The 23,736-nt window shown below is 37.0% G+C and overlaps 1 protein-coding gene across 6 annotated transcripts in view; it reads left to right on the top strand.

The window, feature by feature from the left end:
• Positions 1–23,736, top strand: part of PDE4D (phosphodiesterase 4D) — a 948,758-nt gene that overhangs the window by 653,430 nt on the left and 271,592 nt on the right. Inside the window, exon 1 of one of the 6 annotated variants that reach the window (XM_070476721.1) lies at positions 2,159–2,252. The exons of the other annotated variants lie outside the window; for them this stretch is intronic. Within the exon in view, the coding sequence (XP_070332822.1) occupies positions 2,188–2,252 (65 nt within the window). The 5' untranslated portion in view covers positions 2,159–2,187. Of the gene's footprint in view, positions 1–2,158; positions 2,253–23,736 lie in introns of those variants that run through there. 6 annotated transcript variants of the gene reach the window in all.

Raw genomic sequence — 23,736 nt, 5'->3', positions numbered from 1 at the left:
TTTAAGAAATCAGGATGCTTAAAGTATTTTTCACTTGATAATTCACATTCAAATTAACTGAAGTTGGCACACCCGGACAAATATTAATATATATCCTAGTGGAAATGTTTAGAGGGATTGGGGAGGGAAGTCCAATCCTCTTCTCTTAGGAGCAATTTGAATTGTTTTGTTTATTTTTTGTGGTTGTTAAAAAATGTTATTGGAGTATAGTTGATTTACAATGTTGTGTTAGTTTTATATGTACAACAAAGTAGTTTGTTTACACACATATTCATTCTTTTACAGATTCTTTTCCCATATAAATTATTACAAAATATTGAGTAAAGTTCCCTGTGTTTTATACTAGTTATATATATATATATATATATATATATATATATAATCCATTGGTTATCCATTTTATACACAGTAGTGTGTTCAGTGAAAGTTGATCAGTCATGTCTGACTCTGAGACCCCATGGACTGTACCCTGCCAGGCTCCTCTGTCCATGGAATTCTCTAGGCCAGAATATTGGAGTGGGTAGCCTTTCCTTTCTCCAGGGATCTTCCCAACCCAGGGATTGAACCCAGGTCTCCTGCATTGCAGGCAGATTCTTTACCATCTGAGCCACCAGGGAAGCCCAGTGTGTTTATGTTAATCCCAAACTCTTAATTTATCCCTCTCCCCTACATTTCCCCTTTGGTAACCATACGTTTGTTTTCAAAATGGATCAGTTTAGATTATGTCTACTATAACAAAAAATATTTTGCTTCAGATATAGGAACTGGGGCAGGGATTAGTTTTCATAATACGAGATGTTGAGATACAAGCTTCATTCCTTACTGGAGAGCTGTTAGGAATTTGCAAACCCAGAATCTTGGTATATACATATAAATCAATGAAATTCACATATGATTAAAAAAAAAAAGGTTTACAAAACATCCTGCAAGGAAGCAGCCTCAGTACATGAAGCCACTTGTCCAGCAACATGACATTAGATTTTTCAATTTAAACATTGCAACCTGATGAAATGATGCCTGCTACATTCTGTTTAATTTTTAAGAGACAATTTGTGTTTCTACAACCAACCCCAAAGCATGAAATTTCATTAAATGTGCCCAAAATGAACAGCTGCTAAGTCTCCCAAGTCCTCTCAACTTTACTTTTGACTAGAAATTTTAGTTTTCTGTGCCAGAGTTTGAGAAAATGATTTTTTTTTTTTTTTTTTTTGAGAGTGGATAAACAAGTCTATAGTGAAGGGGTGTGTTCCTTATAAAGGTGCTCAGGGAATCTTACCTTGAATAACAAGAGACACCTCATTTCCCAGAGAAGGAAATAAGTTTCGAGATGTCTTCTGTCTGGCTGGTTTACACTTCTCTCTGGCGCTGATCTGCAAAGAAGCTTTGTAAATTTCAGCAATTGACTAGACCCGCTGGGGGCTGGGTCTTTTTTTTTTTTTTTCCTCTCTCTCACTTCCCTGCGATGTTTTGAACTGCCTTCCTACAGACGTCATACAGGCCCTTGAGGAATAGTTTCTGCCTGGTGAGATTGAATGATAGTTCTCATTCACAAAGGCATGGAGTCAGATTCTAAGCAGGGGACACAGCGGAAATTACGTTCGCAGGTACAACAGTGAGCCCAGCTCAAGTGTGGAGAGCTTTGTTCCTTCTCTGACTTCTTGGCTCCCCCAAGAGGAGTGTTTTTCTGTGGTCGCCCAGAAATGGAACTTCCCTGACAGCTCTCTGGTGTCGTTACTGTACCTCGCGGTCATTTTTGTTTCCTTTCTCTCCAACCTGAGCACTTTGAGATGGTCGGAAACCTTTAATCCTGGTATTGTGGAAATGCAAAAAGATGTGATCAAGTGGCTTTTTCACTCTGTTGGTTACCCTTGTGACCAGATGAAGAATAGATTGAAAATCCAGTTCCTCCCTTGGCAGTGCAAAACAGAAAACAAACTGTCACTTCCGAACAGCCTGGTGATGGAGTAAATTCAGTGTGAAAGAGGAAAAAGCTTCTGTGTCTTAGAAACCTCTCTCTGTTCTGGACTGGGGGCAGAAACTGGATTCCGGGAAATTTCTTCAAACAACCTCCTTTGGAAATGGAATATATTTAAAGCCATCTTTGTAGAAACACAGCTGAAATGTATTAATCAGAATTTTTGAAGAGGTTTTTTTTTTGTTTTTTTTTTTTTTCCTTTTTCCTCCAAAATGAGTATTATCATGAAGCCAAGATCCCGGTCTACAAGTTCCCTGAGGACTTCAGAGGGAGTGTGGTAACGTGCTTTTCTCTCCTGCTTCTCCCCTTCTTTCATTTAAAGATTGACGTAATGGTGGAGTATTTAGTAATTGCTGACGAGGCTCAAGAGTTAGGTATGATGTTAGGGCTTTGTAAGAAAGAGCACAGTGTTGGTGACACTTTCACTTAATTTTGTTGCTCGATTTTGTTTGCTCTAAAAACAAGGGTGCTCACACTTTTTTTTAAACTCCTCATGGACCATAGCAGTTCATCTGGTGACAAGTTTTAGAAGAGGAAGGAAACTTGCAAAAACATTGGAAGTTTAGAAAATGAAAACTTATCATTTTTCACTGTCTGATCTGCCTGCATGTTTTCTTATCTCTCTTGCCTGATAGACAAGCAGGCTAGTAGTTAATGATCTTTGCTGCAGTCTTTAGAAGTAGTACTTTACTTTCAGCACATGAGTATTAAAATAATTAACAATGCTTTACATTTTAATCATAAAACCAACTTGAATTCAATTATATGACTAACTGTATATCAAGTTGCTTATCATTCAGGAATCTCCTGTTTTATTTTGTCAATATAATGTTCCCTGATAATTATGTGGGGTTTTTTTGGTAATTTTAGTGTTTTCATCTTAATAAAAAGTATATTAACTTCAATTTATTCTCATATTTAGTTCTACTCTTTCTTCAGTATTTGATATGGCCATATGCACATGGTCCGTAAGGAATAGTTTCTCAGTAAGTAACTTTTGTGTCTAACACAGCTATTTACAAAAATTATTTTTATGGCTTTTCAGAGGTTAATTTTATTTTGTTTATCTTAGTGATTGATTGTAAATATATAAATAAGCTCATCTTTTTGAAACGGAAAGAATCCTTCAGACAGGAGAATTAAAAGCAATGAGTGAAGGCAGGTGTTGAGGAAAGGCTGGAAGCAGGCAGGTAAGATGCACTACATATATTTATTTGAGCAGGCAGACACACAAATAAATACTTACATTATTTGTATAGGGAATTCAGCCCACATTTATGAGATTGGGTTATCATTTGCTGGTATTGTACTGCTGTTTTGTAGCAGACTAGAATCAAGAATTGTCCTGCAGTGGTATTTCTGTGAGTTTTAATAAACTATAGATGCAGATTTGATCTCATATCAATTTTGATTTTTTTTTAAATAAATGAATACATGTAATAAATTCCTCCTTGAGTTTATTTAAAGAAAAGGTTGCATCTGCAACTAAATTTGTATGGCTCTTTTATGCCAAATAATAAATATTGGGAAATACTTAGAATCCTTTTATTAGTTGTCATAACTAATGTAAATCTCCAGTATAAATGGGTAATCAGAATTTATAAGTGAATTTTACTCACTTGTGATTTCTGTCCTGCCTATGTGAAAACAGGCTCTTATGTGTGAATAAATAGTATTTAACCAACCTATTTGCTGTTTTTGTCTAAAACGCCAGGAGACTTAGTTCTAAATTTAGGATCCAATCAATCAGCAACACAGTGCATTTCAGTGTCAGTAACATCGACATCCTTTACTCCTCTGAGGTTATCATAGTCTATTTTTATACACAACTATTCTATTTGATTATTCTGTGTTACGTAAGGTCATAAATAAATAGGGCCACAGTTCAAAGTATATGTTTTAAAATATTGATTTATGAATGTGTATATTGTTCCATTTAATTTTAAATAGTTTGAGTAGTGTTTGGTTTAGATAGTGTTTATGTAAGAAGTAAATGCCTCTCTTTGTGCTAATGATCCCTGATGGCACTCTATGGAAACCTCCCTCTTACCAATAATGTAACTGTTTGGGTATATCACTGCTGTCTCTGAATCACTGACCTGAGGTTGTAATCACTATAGTTATAGTTTAACTGTTTTATTATCCTTTATCCTTCAATTTCTATGTAACACATATATTTATATATATATTTTTAAGTATATTTATATTTTTAAATAGAAGAAAATCAACATAGATTATAGACTAGGTGTAGAGAGGAAACACACGTGTGTATATGTGTACATACACACACATATAGAAAGATGTTTACTTGATTAACAAAAAAAAGCATCCCTTCCTCTCCCTGTCCCTCTATACACACGTGCCCCCGAGAATTCAGTAGGATGGTGTCCTCTCAACCCCCACCCCTACCCCCTTTCCTTTTCAGAAACCAAAACCTACCTCATCCTCTTAACAACTGACTTCCCGCTAGAGAGACCAAGTAAATATTCCCTTTTCAGATGATTTTATTTCATTCTGTGCTTGAGAATACTTTCTTTTGGGAGAATCATCTTTTGCCTCAACTATCTTAATGCTACTTATGTAAATCTTGTCTGTTCCATTGCCCCCTTTTTTCTAAGAATGTCTATTTTCTCTTTGGATGCTTCCGGACAGTTTGCTAATTGCCTTTTGCAAGAACCCAGTGCTTCAGATTAATTTTCCTTTGCTTTTTTCCTGTTTCTTTCCAACCACTACCATAAAAAACAATCCACACGAACTTGTTATTTACAGCCCTGACTGAATCCCTTTGAGATACTCACATTTTAAAAGAGAATTTCATGACAAACTCCTAATGATATTATATACCCTTCCTTCTGGTTCATCTGCTTAAAAAACAAGCCTTACTTATAGTTAAAATTCTATTAATTTCTAAAACTAAGATAAAAATAATCTTGAAATTGATCTGTTTCCTTATTATATAATATTTTAAATATATATATAAAGTATTATATAATAAGGTTATATACTAGGCTGCTTTTATTTTTTCAATAGGTATATTTATTGACTACCTACTCTGTGCCAGGTTCTAAAAGAATTTAATTGTGGTATTAATCCTTTTTCAGTCTTAAATATCTGCTAGAAATTGATAAAAAACATGATCTATATGTTTTCTTCTGCTCATACAGTTAATAAAACTAGCAGCATCATTGATTTTGCCTTTCCGTTTCAGTCATTTTGGTAGTAATAGTCTACCTTTACATTCTCTATGAGAAAACAAAGAGGCAGTTACAGATCCATAAATATTTTAATTTCACATGTCTTCAATTTAGATAGAGTCAGCAGCTATATATTATAATAAAATTGTGATTCTGTAGCGTTTTACCGCTTACAAATATATCCCAGAGATAGTTCTCCTTAATCTAACCAAGACTTATGTAATTGAATTTAAGTGAAAAATAATTATCCTTACAAATATATATAGAAAACTTTGATCAATAAAACTGGACTTTGTTCTTTCCTGCTGTTCATTATTTGGCATATATACTTGTGATATTTAAGATTGTTCATTGTGTAATCTGGTGGTGGGAAGATGCTATTGTCTAAGATATGACTGTGAGTCTTTTTATAAAGTAAGTTTTGAAGCAGATTATTAAATATGTAAAAATTTTACTTAGGTTTATAGACATAGAAAATAAGCCTGGAAGACTATTTTCTAAGCCTTTAGTAGTGGTTACCTTCTAGGGTAAAAATGGCCAGAATGGAGGCAGGGTGATTTTCACTCTTCTGAATATATAGTCTTTTACTATATTATATGAACTTTTTCATCAAGGAATTATGATATATGAAAGTTTAAATATATTAAAAATATAACTACCATGTGCATTAGCAAACTCATCTTTATATGTGTAGCCATCTGTATATCTGGTAAACAATAATTTTCTCAGTGTCCAAAATATGGCAAATAAGCATTTCAGTAGTGAGCAGATGTAACTTTCTAAAAAACATTGCTTCTCAGATCAATAAATTATTGTTCTTTTCTATTAACTCTGTTCTCCTAAACTTATAAAAGTTCAGGCTGACTGAGAATTCTTATTTTGGCTTCATGATCATAGTAAAACTACTGCTTTTCTAACTGAAAATAAAAAGATGTAATGATAGTAATATTTTGGAGGGAAAATCACTTTTAATGCCTGCTATCCTAGCCTCAACTATTCTCTCTCTCTCTTTTTTTCTTACTTAACTTACATATGTTGAACTGTTGAAAATATTAGTTCTGTGCTCCACTGTATCATGTATTTTTCTAATAATATTTCTAGCTTTCATTTTATTGACTGTCTCTTATGAATGATAACTCTGGAAAATTTTACATATAGTATCTTGTTTAGTTCTTGTAATAATGTTGAAAGGAAGGAGTTGTTAATCCATATTTTACAGATGAAGAAATGAACCTAAGAGATAAAAAAATTTGAATAAGGCACTTTAATTGCTAGGGAGTGCTGAGGTTCAATCCAATGCCTGTCTGCTTCAGAGGCAGTGATCTGTTTCTTTGGGCTTCCTTGGTAGCTCAGTAGGTAAAGAATCGTCTGCAATTCAGGAGACCTGAGATTCCCTGGAGAAGGAAATGGCTACCCAGTCCAGGATTCTTGCCTGGGAAATCCCATGGATGGATGAGTGTGGCGGGCTACAGTCTATGGGGTTGCAAAGTGTCGGATGTGACTGAGCGATTAAATCACTACCACCACTATTTATATAAGTATCACTTGATGACTGTCAAACTATCTATCTTGTGAATATAGCAAATGCACTAAAATATTTGGTTAGCTATTGGGTGACTGAAAAGATAAATTGGAAGTTGACCTTCTGGGGTATGATAACCTATAAAGTTCCCTAATAGCTCAGTTGGTAGAGAACCTGCCTGCAATGCAGGAGACCCCGGTTCGATTCCTGGGTGGGGAAGATCCGCTAGAGAAGGGATAGGCTACCCACTGCAGTATTCTTGGGCTTCCCTTGTGGCTCAGCTAGTAAAGAATCCACCTGCAATGCAGGAGATCTGGTTTCGATCCCTGGGTTGGGAAGATCCCCTGGAGAAGGGAAAGACTACCCTCTCCAGTATTCTGGCCTGGGGAATTCCATGGGCTGTATGGTCCATGGGGTCACAAAGGGTCGGACACTACTGAGCGGCTTTCACTTTCAAAGTTTAATACTGATGTTGGGCATTGAAAAATAACTATTTGAAAGGGTTTTGTGATTATTCTCTACTAGTAGCAAATAAAGTTATCTACTCCCTATTGTAGGAAAGTAAAGAGCAAAAGTCAGTGCTTCTCAGTTCTAATAGATCATCTTTCCAATTTTGTTAGAAAGTCTTACTTTGTTCTCTGTAAGATCTGTAAGGCTTCAGGTAAGAAACAATTTCCCAGACTTTGTATGAAGTTTCATAATGTTTTAACTCAGCTTTGAAAAAGGTACAAAATCTTCCTTCCTGTATCTTTTATCTTACAAGGTTTTGCAAGTGGGAAAACAAGTGGAACTTGCATAAGTTCTGCCTGTCCAGTTATACAATGTGACTGGACTTAGGGAAGTGACTATTTTCAAGATTGGTTTGGAGCTTTGATGCAATAAACCTTTTTGATCCCATTTTCTACATTTGTATCAAATCTGGTGATATAGACCTAGAGATAATCCCAGATCTGGAGATAAGCAGCTTTTAGGAAAAGTGGTTAAAATAGCTTGACTATTATTTAAAACATTATATTAATGCCAGGGAAGCACAGAATGGATCACAGATACTCTTTAAAGTCATAAATTATGAAATTCTAATTCTCATCTCTCTAAATGCCTTGCTCTGCGGTCAAGTTTGGACTAAACTAGGAAGTCTTTTAGAAGAATGGTGAATATAGAGAATTCCAGAACCTGTGGATGCAGTTCTTAGCATAACAGAGGAAATATGAATGTTACACCTTTATTATCTGCCTTCAGCCTTCCTAGGCAATTGGCTCTCCTAGGAGCATCCTGGGTGATAGGTGAGGATGTGAATTGGGGAAACTAAGCTAAGATGCTCTTCAGAATAACAGTGAGAAACAGTAAGGGGAAGGTCATGGGAAAGATCTGAAGAAGTGGCTAGAGAAGTAAGAGGGAAGGTCAGAGGGGAGGCTGTAAGGACCTCAGCCCATTTTGAACCAGACACTCACCATCTGGCGCCCTGCCCTGTTTAATCACGCTGCCACCTTCTGGCAGCAGCCCTAGTAATGAACTTGCGTGTTTTCGTTTCTCCCCTTCATCTCAGGACTAAAAACTTATCCAGGGGATAAGGAAAGTCGACTTGAAGTCTTTCCATTTCTCTGTTATGTGAGAGAGAACAAGAAATTAGAAAACTAGAAACTAGGTGTAGAATATATGCGCACTGACAATTTCTGAAACTTCTTTACTGGAGAAGTTTTGACATTTTACAGCCCGCACAGTTCAGACGTTTTGTTTATAGCTAATACTAATCTTCCTTGCTTAAATTTTAACCCGTTTCTTCCTAGCTATCAGGGTAGTGAATCAGTAGATAAGAAGATTCTCCTTTATGGAGTAAAGTGACTAGTAAGTGACTTTGTGGTCTTTTTTCATCTTATATGCTCAGTTGGCGTCCAACTCTTTGTGACCTCACGGACGGTAGCCTGCCAAGTTCTTCTGTCGATGGGATTCCCCAGGCAAGAATACTGGAGTGGGTTACCATTTCCTTCTCCATTTCATTTCATAGTGCAAAATACTCATTTTGAATTGTAAAGGGGTTGGTCCCAGTGTGACTTGTTAAAAGAAATGTTCTGTAAAACATAGTTTCAATGTGTAATTGTTTTCAAGCTTCATGCAAAAGAGTGTTCCCATTGTGCCTGATTGTCTGTCCTGTTTAAAATACATTCAAGATGAGAAATTCAACTTTCTAAAATGAATATGTATGAGATGTTCTTGTATATATGGAATATAGAAAATAACAATTCCTGACGTCTGTGATTTCACTTCATTGCAATGTGGTACAGAATTTCTTCTTTGTGTCAGGGGATTTATATGACTGAAACTGTTTTAGTTAGGATAAATTCCTGCAAAGTGTGTCAGCTTTTAACCAATGGCATTCTGGCAGGCAGTCAACCACTGCTGTAAGGTTTCCTCTGCTATAGATGTGTCATAGAACAGCAGGTAACTCTGATTGGCAGCTGGATTACCAGCTAGCTGGGCCAGGAGCCCCTAATTCTCCAGTGGTAACCAGAGTGGTGACCATTGTAATGATATGTATGTGTGTGTTCATGTCAGTCATGTCTGATTCTTCGTGACCCCATGGACTGTAGCCCACCGGGCTCCTTCGTTGATGGGATTCACCTTGCAAGAATGCTGGAGTGGGTTGCCATTTCCTCCTCCAGAGGATCTTCCCAACCCCGGGATTGAACCCACATAACAGATATACAGTGTTGAGCACCTACTAGTTGTCAGACACTGGACTTGGTGCTGTACATGATTTAGTTCATTTTATCTTAATTGCAGGAGATAAAACTCGTAAATCACAGAAAACGTGGTCTAATTCTAAACCCCATGTTTTTTGTGGTGGTGGTATTGTTCTTGTTCTTGTTTTATTCACTTTTCTCCACTATCTCCACTGCTTTGGTCACCCATGATTCTGCCTCCTAGTATTGCAAAAGTGGTCAGTAGGCTGATGCTCTATGCCTTTCCTTTCTATCCTAGATTGTTACAAGGTTCTCTCTTTAATCATGTACAGCTCAAGAACAAATACCTCTTGTATTTGTCTGCCTTCTTTCTCAAGGTGTGCAACAAGTGTTCTATCGTGGACCATAGAGATGGATGGAGACTTGTAAAGTGGACTTTGGCCCAACTTCATTCTCTAGAAATCTAGCTAGTTCTTGATGCGTTCAGTTTATTGACCCTCTCCCCCAATCTGACTATAAATTGCACGGTTTTCTTCCTCTCTGGCATTTGACCAGCAAGTAGAACCATAAACTCTTGGAAATGAATAGGACCACAGAAAATAACCTATAATCTAATTCTCCCCACCCTGACCCCATTTTTGGAAGTGGAAAAGTTTTGCTGGTCTTTAACATTTCCAGTCAAGTAAGGTCAAGAAAATGGTTAGAAACAATGTCAGTGTTTTTGTGGCAACAGATTTTGTTGGAGAAATATTTTTCTTAAAACTCAAACACAAAGTTTGAAGTCAAATAGAGAGCTAAAACTTTGTCAGGCAAATTCATGCAAGTATTTCCACTTATAATTTGTATGGTACTTTAATGTACTTCTTAAATTTATGTCTGTGAAGTTAGCTAATATCATGATAATTCTGTCACAACTTCAAAGTTGGATTGAAGGAATATGTATGCAGAGGTATGGAGGTTGAGGTCTCCATGATCTCCTGAAGGAAATTCAAGACAGTGCTTTGTCCAGAGGCCTCCGCAGGTAACTAAACTCTGATCAGTAACATTTTTTGGAAGTCACATAGCTTATTAAATTGCTAAAATTCATGTGTTGAAATTGTAGCTTTACTCTTCTCTCTTCTCCAAAGCAACTGAAATAAAAATCATGGTAATTGCTATTTACTGAGTGCTTCTGTGACAGATATCAGGCTGTGCGTTTGAAAAGAATTATCCTATCAAGTCTCATCATAAATCCTGTGAGGCACACATTATTATTATTCCTCATTTTCAAGAATAGTGAGGCAAACTTACCTAAGATTGCATGGTAAATAAGAGAATTTCATGGATTCACATACTTTTAAAAATTATTAAATTTTTCTTTTTTTTGGGCCACGCTGTGTAGCATGTGGGATCTTAGTCCCCTGACCAGGGATCAAACCTGTATCCCCTGCCTCGGAAGTGCCAGGGAATTCCCATAATGTTACCTTTAGTAGTGATATATATGTAAATATGTCAGATAAGTTAATTAACTTAATTAAAATTAATTAAAGTCCTTAGCACAGTAGCTGATTCCTTATATCAGGAAATGTTAGCTTGTATTATGCATTTTTCAAGTTTGTATATTATTGGGACTTTTTAAATAATCAAGAACTATAGAGTGAAACTGATTCAGTCTATAAGAGCTTATTTTCTGTGAGACAGTCTTCTTGGGACCCCTCAAACCGAGTCTTTATACAAAGTTAGGTGTTCTGGATAAATCACACTGTGCTTCAAAGATCTACTTCTATTCAGGTGGGTCAAAGAATAAATTATATAGAGAAGGTGGCAGAGCAAGAAGTGATCAGTTGGAAGCTAAAATGCTTCTGATTTAGTTTAAAAATAGGTCAGAATCCTATAGGACAGCAGTCCCAGGCAGTGGGTTAAATCTCACAAGAAGGGCTGAAAGCCCAGACCTTAACTTTAGATTGTTGTTGTTGTTCAGTCAGTAAGTCTGACTTTTTGTGACCCCATGGGCTGCAACATGCCAGGCTCCTCTGTCCTCCACTAACTCCTGGAGTTTGCTCAAACTCATGTCCATAGTGTCGGCAATGCTTTGTAACCATCTCATCCTATGCTGCCCACTTTTCCTTTTGTCTTCAGTCTTTCCCAGTATCAGGGTTTTTCCAGTGCGTTGGCTCTTCACATCAGGTGGCCAAAGTATCAGGAGCTTCAGCTTCAGTCTCAGTCCTTCTAGTGAATATTCAGGGTTGATTTTCTTTAGGATTGACTGGTTTGATTTCCTTGAAGTCCAATGGACTCTCAAGAGTTCTCCAGCACCACAGTTCAGAAGCATTAATTCTTCATTGCTCTCTCTTCTTTATGCTCCCAACTCTCACATCCATACATGATTACTGGAAAAACCATAGCTTTGACTATGCAGACCTTTGTTGGCAAAGTGATATCTCTGCTTTTTTTAATATACTGTCTAGGTTTGTCATAGCTTACCTTCCAGGGAGCAAGCATCTTTTAATTTGACGGTTGCAGTCACCATCTGCAGTGATTTTGGAGGCCAAGAAAATAAAATCTATCACTCTTTCCACTTTTTCCACATCTATTTGCCATGAAGTGATGGGACGGGATGCCATGATCTTGTTTTATTTTTTTTAATGCTGAATTTCAAGCTGGCTTTTTCACTCTTCTCTTTTGCCCTCATCAAGTGGCTCTTTAATTCGTCTTCACTTTCTGCCACCTGGTGGTTCAGTCTTACTGTACCTCACTGCCAGGCCTTGCCTGTCTTTCCAGATCCCCTGCTCCTCTAGTCCTGACATGCCTTCTGGGTTGTGTAATATACAGATTGTTATCTCCATAGCCTGAGTCTCTTCATCCTTAGCAGGTCCCAGACTGGGTAGGACTCCTGTTTATTTTTACTCTGCCAGTCTAGCATAGCACGAGCCTCTTTCTCCATCTAGAAAGACAACATGCAAAAAAGGGGATTTGGTTAGATTAGTTCCTGTGGCCCAGAGTATAGTTTCAGGATGAGCTGAAGAGCATAGAGGCTGGAAATGTAGAAAATGCAGTGGTTTAGTGAGAGCAACCAATTAGTATTCCATTGTCTCTGCTATCTACTTATTTTAATATGAGTAGTTACCAATAAAAAAAATGTGTAAAAGCTTTGTTATAATTAACAACTGTTCCTTGGGCTAAAAGTTGTGATTGAGGGTGGGGCTCACCACCTTGAGGGAAAAAATTGGGTCACTAAAGATTCCCTGAATCTCTGCTTGAGAAAAATAGTCCCGATTGTTTATCTGAGTCCTGTTGTTAAAATTGCGTCTAATTGTATATGAATCAGAAAGTGTTTCCATGGTGATGTAAAACACAAAAATATCAGCAGACTTACTGTTAGCAAACATCCCTTTGTAAGTGTTTTTATAATTGGGGAAATCATTTTACATACGTAGCTGTGAAATTATACCCTGACTTAGAAATACACATGAAATGTGTCCTTAATTGTAATGTCTTTCACATGTAAATAACAAAGGACAATCCTCTTTGTTTAAAACCAAGATGGCTAATCATATTCATCTGTGGCCCATTAGTAGTAGCCACGTGGAATAGTACTGGGAGCTGCACTGAGATTCAGAAAAAGTGCTGCCAACTTTTTGGTGATGCCACCAAAGAGAAGAGGGATGTCATGGGGCTGCATGCCATTTTAGGTGGCCCTGATGGTCTCAAGATAATTCTTTACATTTTAACTCTGCCATTAAATTTGCACAAAAATTAAGTTGTAGCAAAAGCAGTATTTATATATCCATACAAATGTGTGTATGTGTTTTTTAGAAACTTTGATATGGTTTTGTCATTTGTCACCTATGAAGAACATGTGTACATGTCCTAAACCATAACTACTCTTTTTGGATGTTGCAAACCAAAAAAAAAAAAGAAAAATTAATAATTCCTATTATCAGTGGCCACCCTTATAATCACCACCCTGATTAAAAATAATTCTACCAGCAATTCTAAAGCTACCTTTGTGCCCCTTTTAACTACTGCCCACCAGCATGAAGTGTAACAACTATCCTGATTTCAAAAAAATGAAAGAATACAATTTTCTACTTCTGAGTTTTATATAAAATGAGTGAATACAGTTTGTACGGTTTTGTGGCTGGTGGGTTTTAGTTTCCCTGCCAATTGATGTTTGAGAGTTTATCCCTTGTTGATGTAGTTGTATGTAGTCCATTCATTTCTCACTAATGTACAGTTAGGCACATTTTTGTTTGTAATATAAATTCAGGGTAAAAAATATGCTAATTGTTTAGGTCACAGTTTGGTGTATAGGACCATCAGTTCAGTTCAAAACTGTTGTTAATTTATACTAATCATTTGAATACAATTTCACCTGCAAGCTGTTGCTTAGCTTCACCCTCAGTGGGCGTTTCTTCTGAGAAGCCTTCCTGGCCTTCCCATTCAGAATTAAGATGTTCTCTGTGTTCACAGGAGACCTGGTCCATTTCTCTTGCAAAGCACTTGAAGCATGGCAACAACTGACTGCTGTCTTGCCTGACTGTCCTCAGGGACTGTGAATGGGTTGTAGGGCAGACTGGGTTTTTTCATCTTTGTACCTGGGTACCCAGCACGGTGCCTATCCCATCAGCAGGATTGCGCATCTGTCTGTTGCATGTGGAGAGAACAAGGAGTGTGTTACATCACCAGGAAAATGTCCCTATCTGTATCCATGTTTAATTTTATTTTAATAGATGGCATCTGCTAAGAATTGTACTGACTTGTGAAGGCAGAATTACTCTCTGTGGCAAAGAATTGTAAAGTATCAGATCAGAGAGGATGTTTGCCTGTTTTCCTGTGGGTTTTACCCTTAGTTTCCCAACTTCATTGGTAATTCCAGTCTCAACACTTCTCCTTATTCCCTCATGAGTCTCCTGTCTATTAATAGAATCTACCTTCCCCATTTTCCTCAACATCTCTCTTTGCCCGAGTGACCCATCTCGGGACCATCAACTAACCATGAAGGGCGTGTGCAGATGCTAATGTGTGCTGTGCATGTTCATCACCGGGTTGACACATAGTTGACTTTCTCTAACTCTTTATCAATTCGCTGCTCTCTTCATCTGAGAGACCTGCTTGGGGCAAGGACCACAACCACTGCTTCAGGCTCACTTCAGCTTCATGGTCAGCCTTTTGAAGCCAAACATAGCCACCCCATCAGACAGACTCTGTGGCTGGGATGTTAAATCAGGGGCCAAGTGTGGCCTAGAGCCCTAACCTCTGGCCTCCAGAGTCTGGGTGATCATTCCTTCCTGGATTGTACACTTTTCCCACTATTAAGTTGCTTTTAGCTTTACCACATTTCTAGACTTAAATTTTTCAGAATGCTAAGAAATTAAGTCTTAATCCTTAATAATTGAGGATTTGTTTTTAGTGTGGTATAAGATCATTTTCTAGCTACTTGACCATGAAATCTGATTCTATAGCTTAAAATGTACTGTTCTTAAAGGAGAGTTTTATTTCTGTAGCTCTTTTACTAGTTGCAAAAGTAAAAGTATATTTTTCATTGCTTCACTTAACAATGTTTATTAACTCAGTTCAGCACCCTGATAGGCCTTAGAGAGACATTGATGAAATATTAGCCCTCACCTTCATAAAATTTCCAATCCAGTGACTTTCTAAAGTATTCCTGTGGGGCAGAGATTTCTACTTTTACAGTCTTCTATATCCCTAGGATTTTTTTGCTTTCATGATAAAAATACATTTATAGTTTAAAAGTGAGTGTCTCAGTTGCTCTCAAAAATCTGGCAGTGAACAGAATAATTTAAAAACCTGACTACTTGAAGTTAGGGTGTGGTAATATGAAATAAATCTGGGATATTTGATTTTTTAAAACCAAAATATTTTCCCTGAGATTAGAGGGATATTTTTATTCTAGGTAAATTGCTTAATCACCTCCTAACAAGGCTGTGTCAGCCAAATTAAATGTTTAAGTTCATTTTATTTAAATAAGCTTTAGAACCAGCAGATTTCTCTCTGATTTAGATGAATTTAGCATTTAATTTTTCAAACAGAAAACATATAAACTAGGAAATTTTAATGTATGTGGAGGAAGAGAACATGAGAAGGGAAATCAGATAAATAGAAAAAAATGAAGTTTAAACAAAAATAACTCATATTGACATTTGACGTAATTTATCTTATTACCAAAATGTCTGTCTTCACAGGTGATCTGCAGGAGATTTCATTTTTATAGTACCTAGCTAATTTTTAAAAAATGTTTGAGGACTCTGTTTCACATTAGTGAAAATGAAAGAAAATAAGTTTAATGGCTGCTACTAGTTTGCTTGCCAGCACTGAGTAAAATAAGCTAATTTTACTATTACCATGGTTGAGTGCAGTTATATTCCTTTAAACATCTTATGTAATCCATGGCTTTAACTGCATTAATCTAAATAAGGTCATTTCATCAAATAGGGATCTAATAAGAGCTTTGGAAAGATCTATCGGAGACCAGATTCCATGTAGAAATCAGATGAAAACGGCATTCATGCCCCATTGTAGTTTGGTATAAAGCATTTGCCCATAAGGATTCTAATTGCCATACAAGGGAACCACACAATGGAAAGCCTGCTTACCACTAAAATATCAAATGTCACAGTGAACTGTATTAGTACGTGATTCCCACCAAACATGTGGACTCCTGATATTTTAGCAGTAGTCCAGTTATCAATTACAGCAGCTCTGGCTCTATATATAGTGTTAACTAGTTTTGAACTCAGTCTGACATTGGAATCTACCACATTTAGTAAACCCTGTCCCTTCAGTGGACTTCCCCGGCGGCTCAGACAGTAAAGGATCTGCCTGCAGTGTGAGAAACCTGGGTTTGGTCCCTGGGTTGGGAAGATCCCCTGCAGAAGGGAAAGGCCACCCACTCCCGTATTCTTGGGGCTTTCCTGGTGGCTCAGTTGGTGAAGAACCTGCCTGGATTGTGGGCAATCCATAAGTAACTTTTATATACTTTAGCCAGTAGTCAGAAAAACTATACAATTTTAAACTTTACAAAGTGTAAGATTTTAATTGAATTATAAATTAATTTCTCACTTGAATCTCCTACTTCTCCCAGTATTGTCCCTTTTGTCATCCCTTCTAAAATAAGTCTTATTTATTTATTTTGACTTGCAGTTTTGTTCTGTTGGTGATTTGACTTTCTTTGTCAATTGATGGTCATGTGGCTCAGACAGTAAAGCGTCTGCCTGCAGTGCGGGAGACCTGGGTTTGATCCCTGGGTAGGGAAGATCCCCTGGAGAAGGAAATGGCAACCCACTCCAGTACTCTTGCCTGGAAAATTCCATGGACTGAGGAGCCTGGTAGGCTACAGTCCATGGGGTCGCGAAGAGTTGGACACGACTGAGCGACTTCCCTTTCACTTTATGTAGAAAGCACAGAGGTTCACTCTTTTAAATTTCACTCATATGTCATATCCTAATAGTCAAAAATTGCCTAAGTTTCCAATAATCAAAGCAACATCTTAGATGATTTCCTTCGATAAGCTATATAATTTGCTCAAAGTACCAAACCTGTTTGCTTCCATGATCCTTGTCATTTATAGGTCTTTATTTCTACTTTATCTTTATACAAGAGATGGGTAAGGTACAAATACAGACCTCCATATGCAAACCTGGGCTTCCCCACAGTTTTAAAATACCAAATTCCCTTGGTGCCAGTTGCTCGAGGCACTTCATGTTCACTCAGTTGCTTCCTGAATATTGCATAAGTGTAACCAACTCTAAATTTCAAATTCATATATAGAAGCTCTAGCCTTCGAGGCAAAAAAACTTAATTGAATATCAAATGAATACCTTTCATTCTCTGAACTATTTCTAAATGTTGCTTTAAAATCTTCTTTGATATTCTGTATTCTTTAGGGCCCAAGTTGAACTGTCAACCTATTTGGAGAGAAGAAAACAAAACAAACAAACAAACAACAAAAAGCCTCTCAAGAAAATCTTTTTAAATGTCTGACAATCTATTCTGGCTATTCTGATAAAGAAATGATAGTGCCTTGCTTATCAACTCATGTTGGAACTTGTGCCTTGCTTATCAACTCATGTTGGAACTTGTGATTTCCTATAAAATTTGTTGGGAAAGGAAGTTGAGTCCATGAAAACTTCTGTCAAGTTTGGTCTCAACTCTAGCCATTTCTGATTTAGGATAAGCATCCTGAATAAATGCAAACCTATTGGTGGGGAGAAAGAAATACTCCTTGTAATAGATGAGTTATGAGTAATAGGAGTAATAGAAAATAGCATCTATGTTTTCTAATGGCAAATTTACTTCTATTTTAGATAGCATGTCACCCACTAGGGCAAGCCATATTGAATTTTCTCTGCCTGTGAGTACCTAGATTTCAGTGTTCTGATACCTCTGTGGGCTTAGTTTGGTTAAGGTTTAAATTCAAAATGTAGTTGATGAATAGATATATGTGTTTAAAAATAAATGGTTCTAGCAACTTGCTCGAGTAATCTTTCCAAAGGATATAATTTGGCCTTCAGCTGATGGGAGGTGTGCCCCAGTGACAATATGAATGGTGAAAAATACAGAAGTTCTCTTTGGCAAAACTGCTTGAGACATATGTCATTTTTTTCCCCCTTGCACTCCTTAGTAAGTCTTGAATGGGTTCTATCAGCTCCAGACAGCAATCACGCTGAAACCCGTCACAAACCAGAAAACAACAAAATAATGACAAAAGCAACAATAACAACCGAAAATAAATTAATTAAGGGTTTAGTGTGAAATATAGGATATTGGATTCTTTTTTATTGGAGTATAATTGCCTTATAGTGTTATGTTTCTGCGGTACAACAAAGTGAATCAGCTATGTGTATACTTCTATCTGTATATGTATACCCTTTTGGATCTTCCTGCCCACCCCCGTGCCACCCATCCATGTCATCACAGAGCACTGACTGAGCTCCCTGTGCTATAGAGTGCGTTCTCACTCTCTCTCTGTCTTACACATGGTGCTTGTATTTATGCCAAACCTAATATTTTACATATGGTACTTGTATTTATATCAAACCTAATCTCTCAATTCATCCCTCCTCCCCTCCTCCCACCATGTCCACATGTCTGTTCTGTTTGTGTCTCTGTTCCTGGCATATTGCATTCCCATTCTTTTGACAACCTAATGTCTGTTAAAGATGTATGTGTAACTTTTTGTTACTGTCGACCATAAAAGTTTGTTAGTTAAGTATCTACCATTCCTTGACCATAGGGAGTAACAGTTTCCTTTGCCCAGATATGTCTATTCAGAGATGACAATGCAGCTAAGGAGAACCACTCAAAAACAACTCCAAGATGAGCCAGAGAGAGTGGAAGGAAGAAAAGAGGAGAATGAATGCATTCAAACATAGCCCTGTGTTTCATGGACACTCAGAAATCTTTTTGCACCATCAAAACCTCACAGAATGACGTTACACCAAGTTTACTGCTGCCCTGAAGTGTTCCATTTCTTTTGATGATGATCTTGCCTTCTTAGAATTTAAATAGTCTAATCGGATTTTGACAGTTGATGTTTATCTTAATTGAAACAGATTCTCTTCATCCTGTTGCTGTTAGACTCCTCCTTTGAGGCTGAAAGGTCACTTTAAATGGGCACAGCATGTGGGAAACCGCATAATGAATTCAAATAAATTCATGTCTATTAAAAGGAGTTTTCTCTTGCTCAAGTTTCAGAGCTTGCGTAGAATAAGCCAGTTGGGTTTTGTCTTAATTTTCTTTTCAAAGAAGCTTATTGTGCTTCTTCTTTAATGTTCTCATAACAGAAAATGGGAAAATTGTCAATTTTCCTTTAATCTTGTTAAGAAGAATGAATTTTGCTCAGTGATTATGCTTATTTAAACTGAGTTTTTAAAAAAAAATAAAATAAAATAAACTGAGTTTTTATAGCTGCTGCAGCTGTCAACAAATTTAAGAGGTATACTTTGGTTGCATTGTTTAAGATTTCTTTATATTGTGTATCTTTAATGTATCAATAGCTCCACTCTTGAAATTTTTTTTCTAGCTGTTGGCCTGTGTAAAAGTGCAAAAATATATATAAAAAAAATGTTCTATAGCAATTTTTATCATAGAAAACTAGAAATAGCCTAAATGTCAATTAGTATAGGGCTCATTCAGCAATTTTGTATAACATTAATGAAATACTGTGTAGCTGTGAGGAATGTCTCATATACTGGTATGGAGTTACCTCTAGGTAATGTTTACTATTAATTACTATTACTGTCATAATTTGGAAAAATGGTACTCATACTCAGAGTTCTCCACTCATTAATTTTCTTTGTGTATCCCTTAAAAGCAAACAAGGAAAATAAATAAATTGTATTCACTCCCTTTTTACACAAAAAGAAGCATTGTCTACCTGTTCACTGTCCTGAAGCTCCTGTTTTTCACTTCCTAACTTATTGGTACATGGAGAGGCTTCTTACTTTTATTTTTGAAGGAAATTTATTGAGGTATAATTCACATGCCATATTAATTCCTCATTAAAATTATATAGCTAATGAATTATTAGCATATTTATAGAGTTGTGCAATTCATTACGGTATATTTTATCACCCTGGAAGAGACCCAGTTCCGCACAGCTGTCACCCTTCCACGTGACCTGCTCTACTACTAGCCCTAAGCAACTATTAATCTACTTTTGGCTCTATTAGATTTGCCTGCTCTGAATATTTCTTTTAAATAGAATCATGTAATATGTTGTTTTTCCTGACTGACTTCTTTCACTTAGCATAACATTTCAAGGTTCATCTATGTTGCAGTGTGTATCTATCAGTATTTTGTTTCTTTGTATGGACAAATAATATTCCATTGTATAGATACACCACCTTTAGTTTATTCATTCATCAGTTGATAGACATGTGGATTGTTTTCACCTTTTGGTTATCATGAGTTATACTACTGTCAATATTTATATAAAAATTTCCTTGTGTTCTACTTCTGTGAAAATATCATTGGTAAGTTTGATAGGGATTGCATTGAATCTGTAGATTGCTTTGGGCAGCATAACCATTTTCACAGTATTGAAACCAGTCAATCCTAAAGGAAATCAACCCTGAATATTCATTGGAAAGACTGATGCTGAAACTGAAGCTCTAATACTTTGGCCACCTAATGCAAAGAGCTGATTCATTGGAAAATACCCTGATGCTGGGAAAGATTGAAGGAAGAACGAGAAGGGGATGGCAGAGAGCAAGATGGTTGGATGGCATCACCGACTCAATGGACATGAGTTTGAGCAAGCTCCGGGAGATGGTGAAGGACAGGGAAGGCTGGTGTGCTGCAGTCCATGAAGTTGTAAAGAATTAGACACGACTGAGCAACTTAACAAGATGAAGAAGAACATGGTCCAGCTCTCCATCTGTTTGTGTCATCTTTGATTTCATTCATCAGTGTCTTACAGTTTTCTGCATACAGGTCTTTTGTCTCTTTAGGTAGGTTTATTCTTAGGTGGTTTATTCTTTTAGTTGCAGTGATGAATGGGCTTTGTATGAAAACACAAAAGACTCTGAATAGCCAAAGCAGGCTTGACAAAGAAAAGTGGAGCTGGAGGAATCAACCTTCCTGACTTCAGACTATGCTTTAGAGCTGTAGTCATCAAGACAGTATGGTACTGACACAAAACCAAAAATATAGATCAATAGAACAAGATAGAAAGTCCAGAGATAAACCTACACACCTGTGGACACTTTATTTTTGACAAAGGAGGCAAGAATATATAGTGAGAAAAGACAGCCTCTTCAATAAGTGGTGCTGGAAAAACTGGACATCTACATGCAGAAGAATGAAACTAGAACACTTCCTAACACCATACACAAAAATAAACTCACAGCAAGATCCTCTGTGACCCACCTCCTACAGTAATGGAAATAAAAACAAAAATAAGTAAATGGGACCTAATTAAACTTAAAAGCTTCTGCACAGCAAAGAAAACAACAAGATTAAAAGACAATCCTTAGTTTAGAAGAAAGTGATTGCAAATGAAACAACTGACAAAGGATTAATCTCCAGAATATATAAGCAGCTCATACAGCTCAATATTAGGAAAACAAACAGCCCAACCAAAAAATGAACAGAAGACCTAAACAAACATTTCTCCAAAGAAGATATATAAGATGTACACATAGTTAATAAACACATGAAAAGATGCTCAACATCACTAATTATTATAGAAATACAAGTCAAAACTACTGTGAGGTATCACCTAACACCAGTCAGAATGGCCATCATCAAAAAAATCTACAAACAATAAATGCTGGAAAGGATGTGAAGAAAAAGGGACTCTCCTACACTTGGTAGGAATGTATACTGATACAGCTATGATGGAGAACACTATGGAGATTCTTTGATTTTTTTTAATTAATTTAATTGGATGCTAGGAATAAATCTACCATATGGCCAGCAACCCCATTACAGGGCATATACCCTGAGAAAACCATAATTAAAAAGGACACATGTACCACAGTGTTCATAGCAGCACTGTTTACAATGGCCAAGACATGGAAGCAACCTAGATGTCCATCAACAGATGATGAATAAAGAAGATGTTATACATATATACAATGGAATATAATTGCTTAGTTACTCAGTCATGTACAACTCTTTGTGACCACATAGCCTGCAGCCTGCCAAGCCCCTCTGTCCGTGGGGGTTCTCCAGGCAAGAATACTGGAGTGGGTTGCCATGCCCTCCTCCAGGGAAAATGGAATATTACTCAGCCATAAAAAATGAATTGAGTCAATTCTTGTGAGATGGATGAAGCTAGAGCCTGTTATACAGAGTGAAGCAAGTCAGAAAAGGAAAAACAGATTTAATATTTTAATGCATATATATGGAATCTTGAAAGATGATTTTGATGAACCTATTTGCAGGGAAGGAATGGAAAGGCAGATGCAAAGTGTGGACTTATGGACACAGTTAAGGAGGGAGTGAGTGGGACCAATGGAGAGAGTAGCATCAATGGTATATATACTCTCTGGTGTAAGATGGATAGCTGGCAAGAAGTTGCTTTACAGCACAGGGAGCCCAGTCCGGAACTCTGTGATGACCTGGAGGGATGGAATGGTGGGAGGGGAGGGAGGCTCGAGAGGGAGGGGGATGTACGTATAATTATGAATGATTTGTGTTGTTGTATGGCAGAAACCAACACAATGTTTTTAAAAATTTTCATATTTAAATTGAAAAATAGGAAAAAAGTTTTCTTGTGAAAAAATGATTTTATACTTCTCACGAGTATGTACATAGTAGAATTAGTCTCTAATGATATGTGTATGTTTAACTTTTATTTTTGTTTTTTACTATTTCCCAAAGTGGTTATATTACAGCAGAAAGTTGTTATATGGAATAACTGGATCATTATTAAATTAATATCTAGGTATATTTTAAAAAGTCAAGGTAAATGTTCCCAATTTTGTAAATGTCCAAAGACTCTCGACATACATGATATATGAAAATATGCATATGTTTTCACCTTCCAGTGTATTTCTGCATATGCACTCTAGTCATTGGTAATATTTGCAAGCTTTGGAGAAGAGATGGCTACCAGCTTGGGCGTCTGAGATGGATTGGGGCTGAGTACTCACCATTTTGAATTAGAGGGATTTTTATTGTGTATTGGAGATGGAAATGGTAACCGACCTCAGTATTCTTGCCTGGAAAATCCCATGGACAAAGGAGCCTGGTGGGCTACAGTCCATGGGGTCACAAAGAGTTGGACATGACTGAGTCACTGAGCCCTTACTATATGCACGAATTAATTTTTTCAAATGAAAATGTGATCCATTCATGTGAAAAAGAAGAGAGCGATTTTCTTGATGCCCTTCTGACCAATGCTGGTCGGGCCAGAGGCTTGTTTATCGGTCAGCCTGCTCTGTGCGGTGTCTGTGCTGCACAACCCACTTTCTTCCCGTCTGTCCAGTGTGAGTTCACTTTTAGTTGTTAGGGCAAAAAAATTCCTGTCTGCTGTTCTAGCTTTAAGAGCCAAGGTATCATTTTAAAAATCAGACATTGCTTAGTTCACTCTAAAATAATGTTTCCCAAGTGTTTTATAGAAACTACATCAAAGGCAAAAAAAAAAAAAGTGAGCATCTGGGATTGAGAAACAAGAATACGTGGGTGAAATAAACATGCAAGATGCAGTAAGTGCTGAAAGTAGAGCTGGTTAGTATGGAGCCCTTCAGTTTCCTGTAGTCCGTCCAGGTATTGTGTGTTGGTGACCAAAAGAGGGGACCTTACCTCCTGCACGGCATCCATCACGTAGCTCTGAAATGGTTCTGTCTGTGCTTTAAATTAGCCGTTTTACTGTGAGTTTTCCTAATTACTTAAGACAGAACATTTAGTGTTTTT

Source organism: Odocoileus virginianus, chromosome 14 (genome assembly GCF_023699985.2).
Source record: "Odocoileus virginianus isolate 20LAN1187 ecotype Illinois chromosome 14, Ovbor_1.2, whole genome shotgun sequence".
In the NCBI taxonomy this organism is placed as follows: Eukaryota; Metazoa; Chordata; class Mammalia; order Artiodactyla; family Cervidae; genus Odocoileus; species Odocoileus virginianus.
Note: the sequence above shows the minus strand (reverse complement) of the source record. Positions and strands in the feature narration are given on the sequence as shown.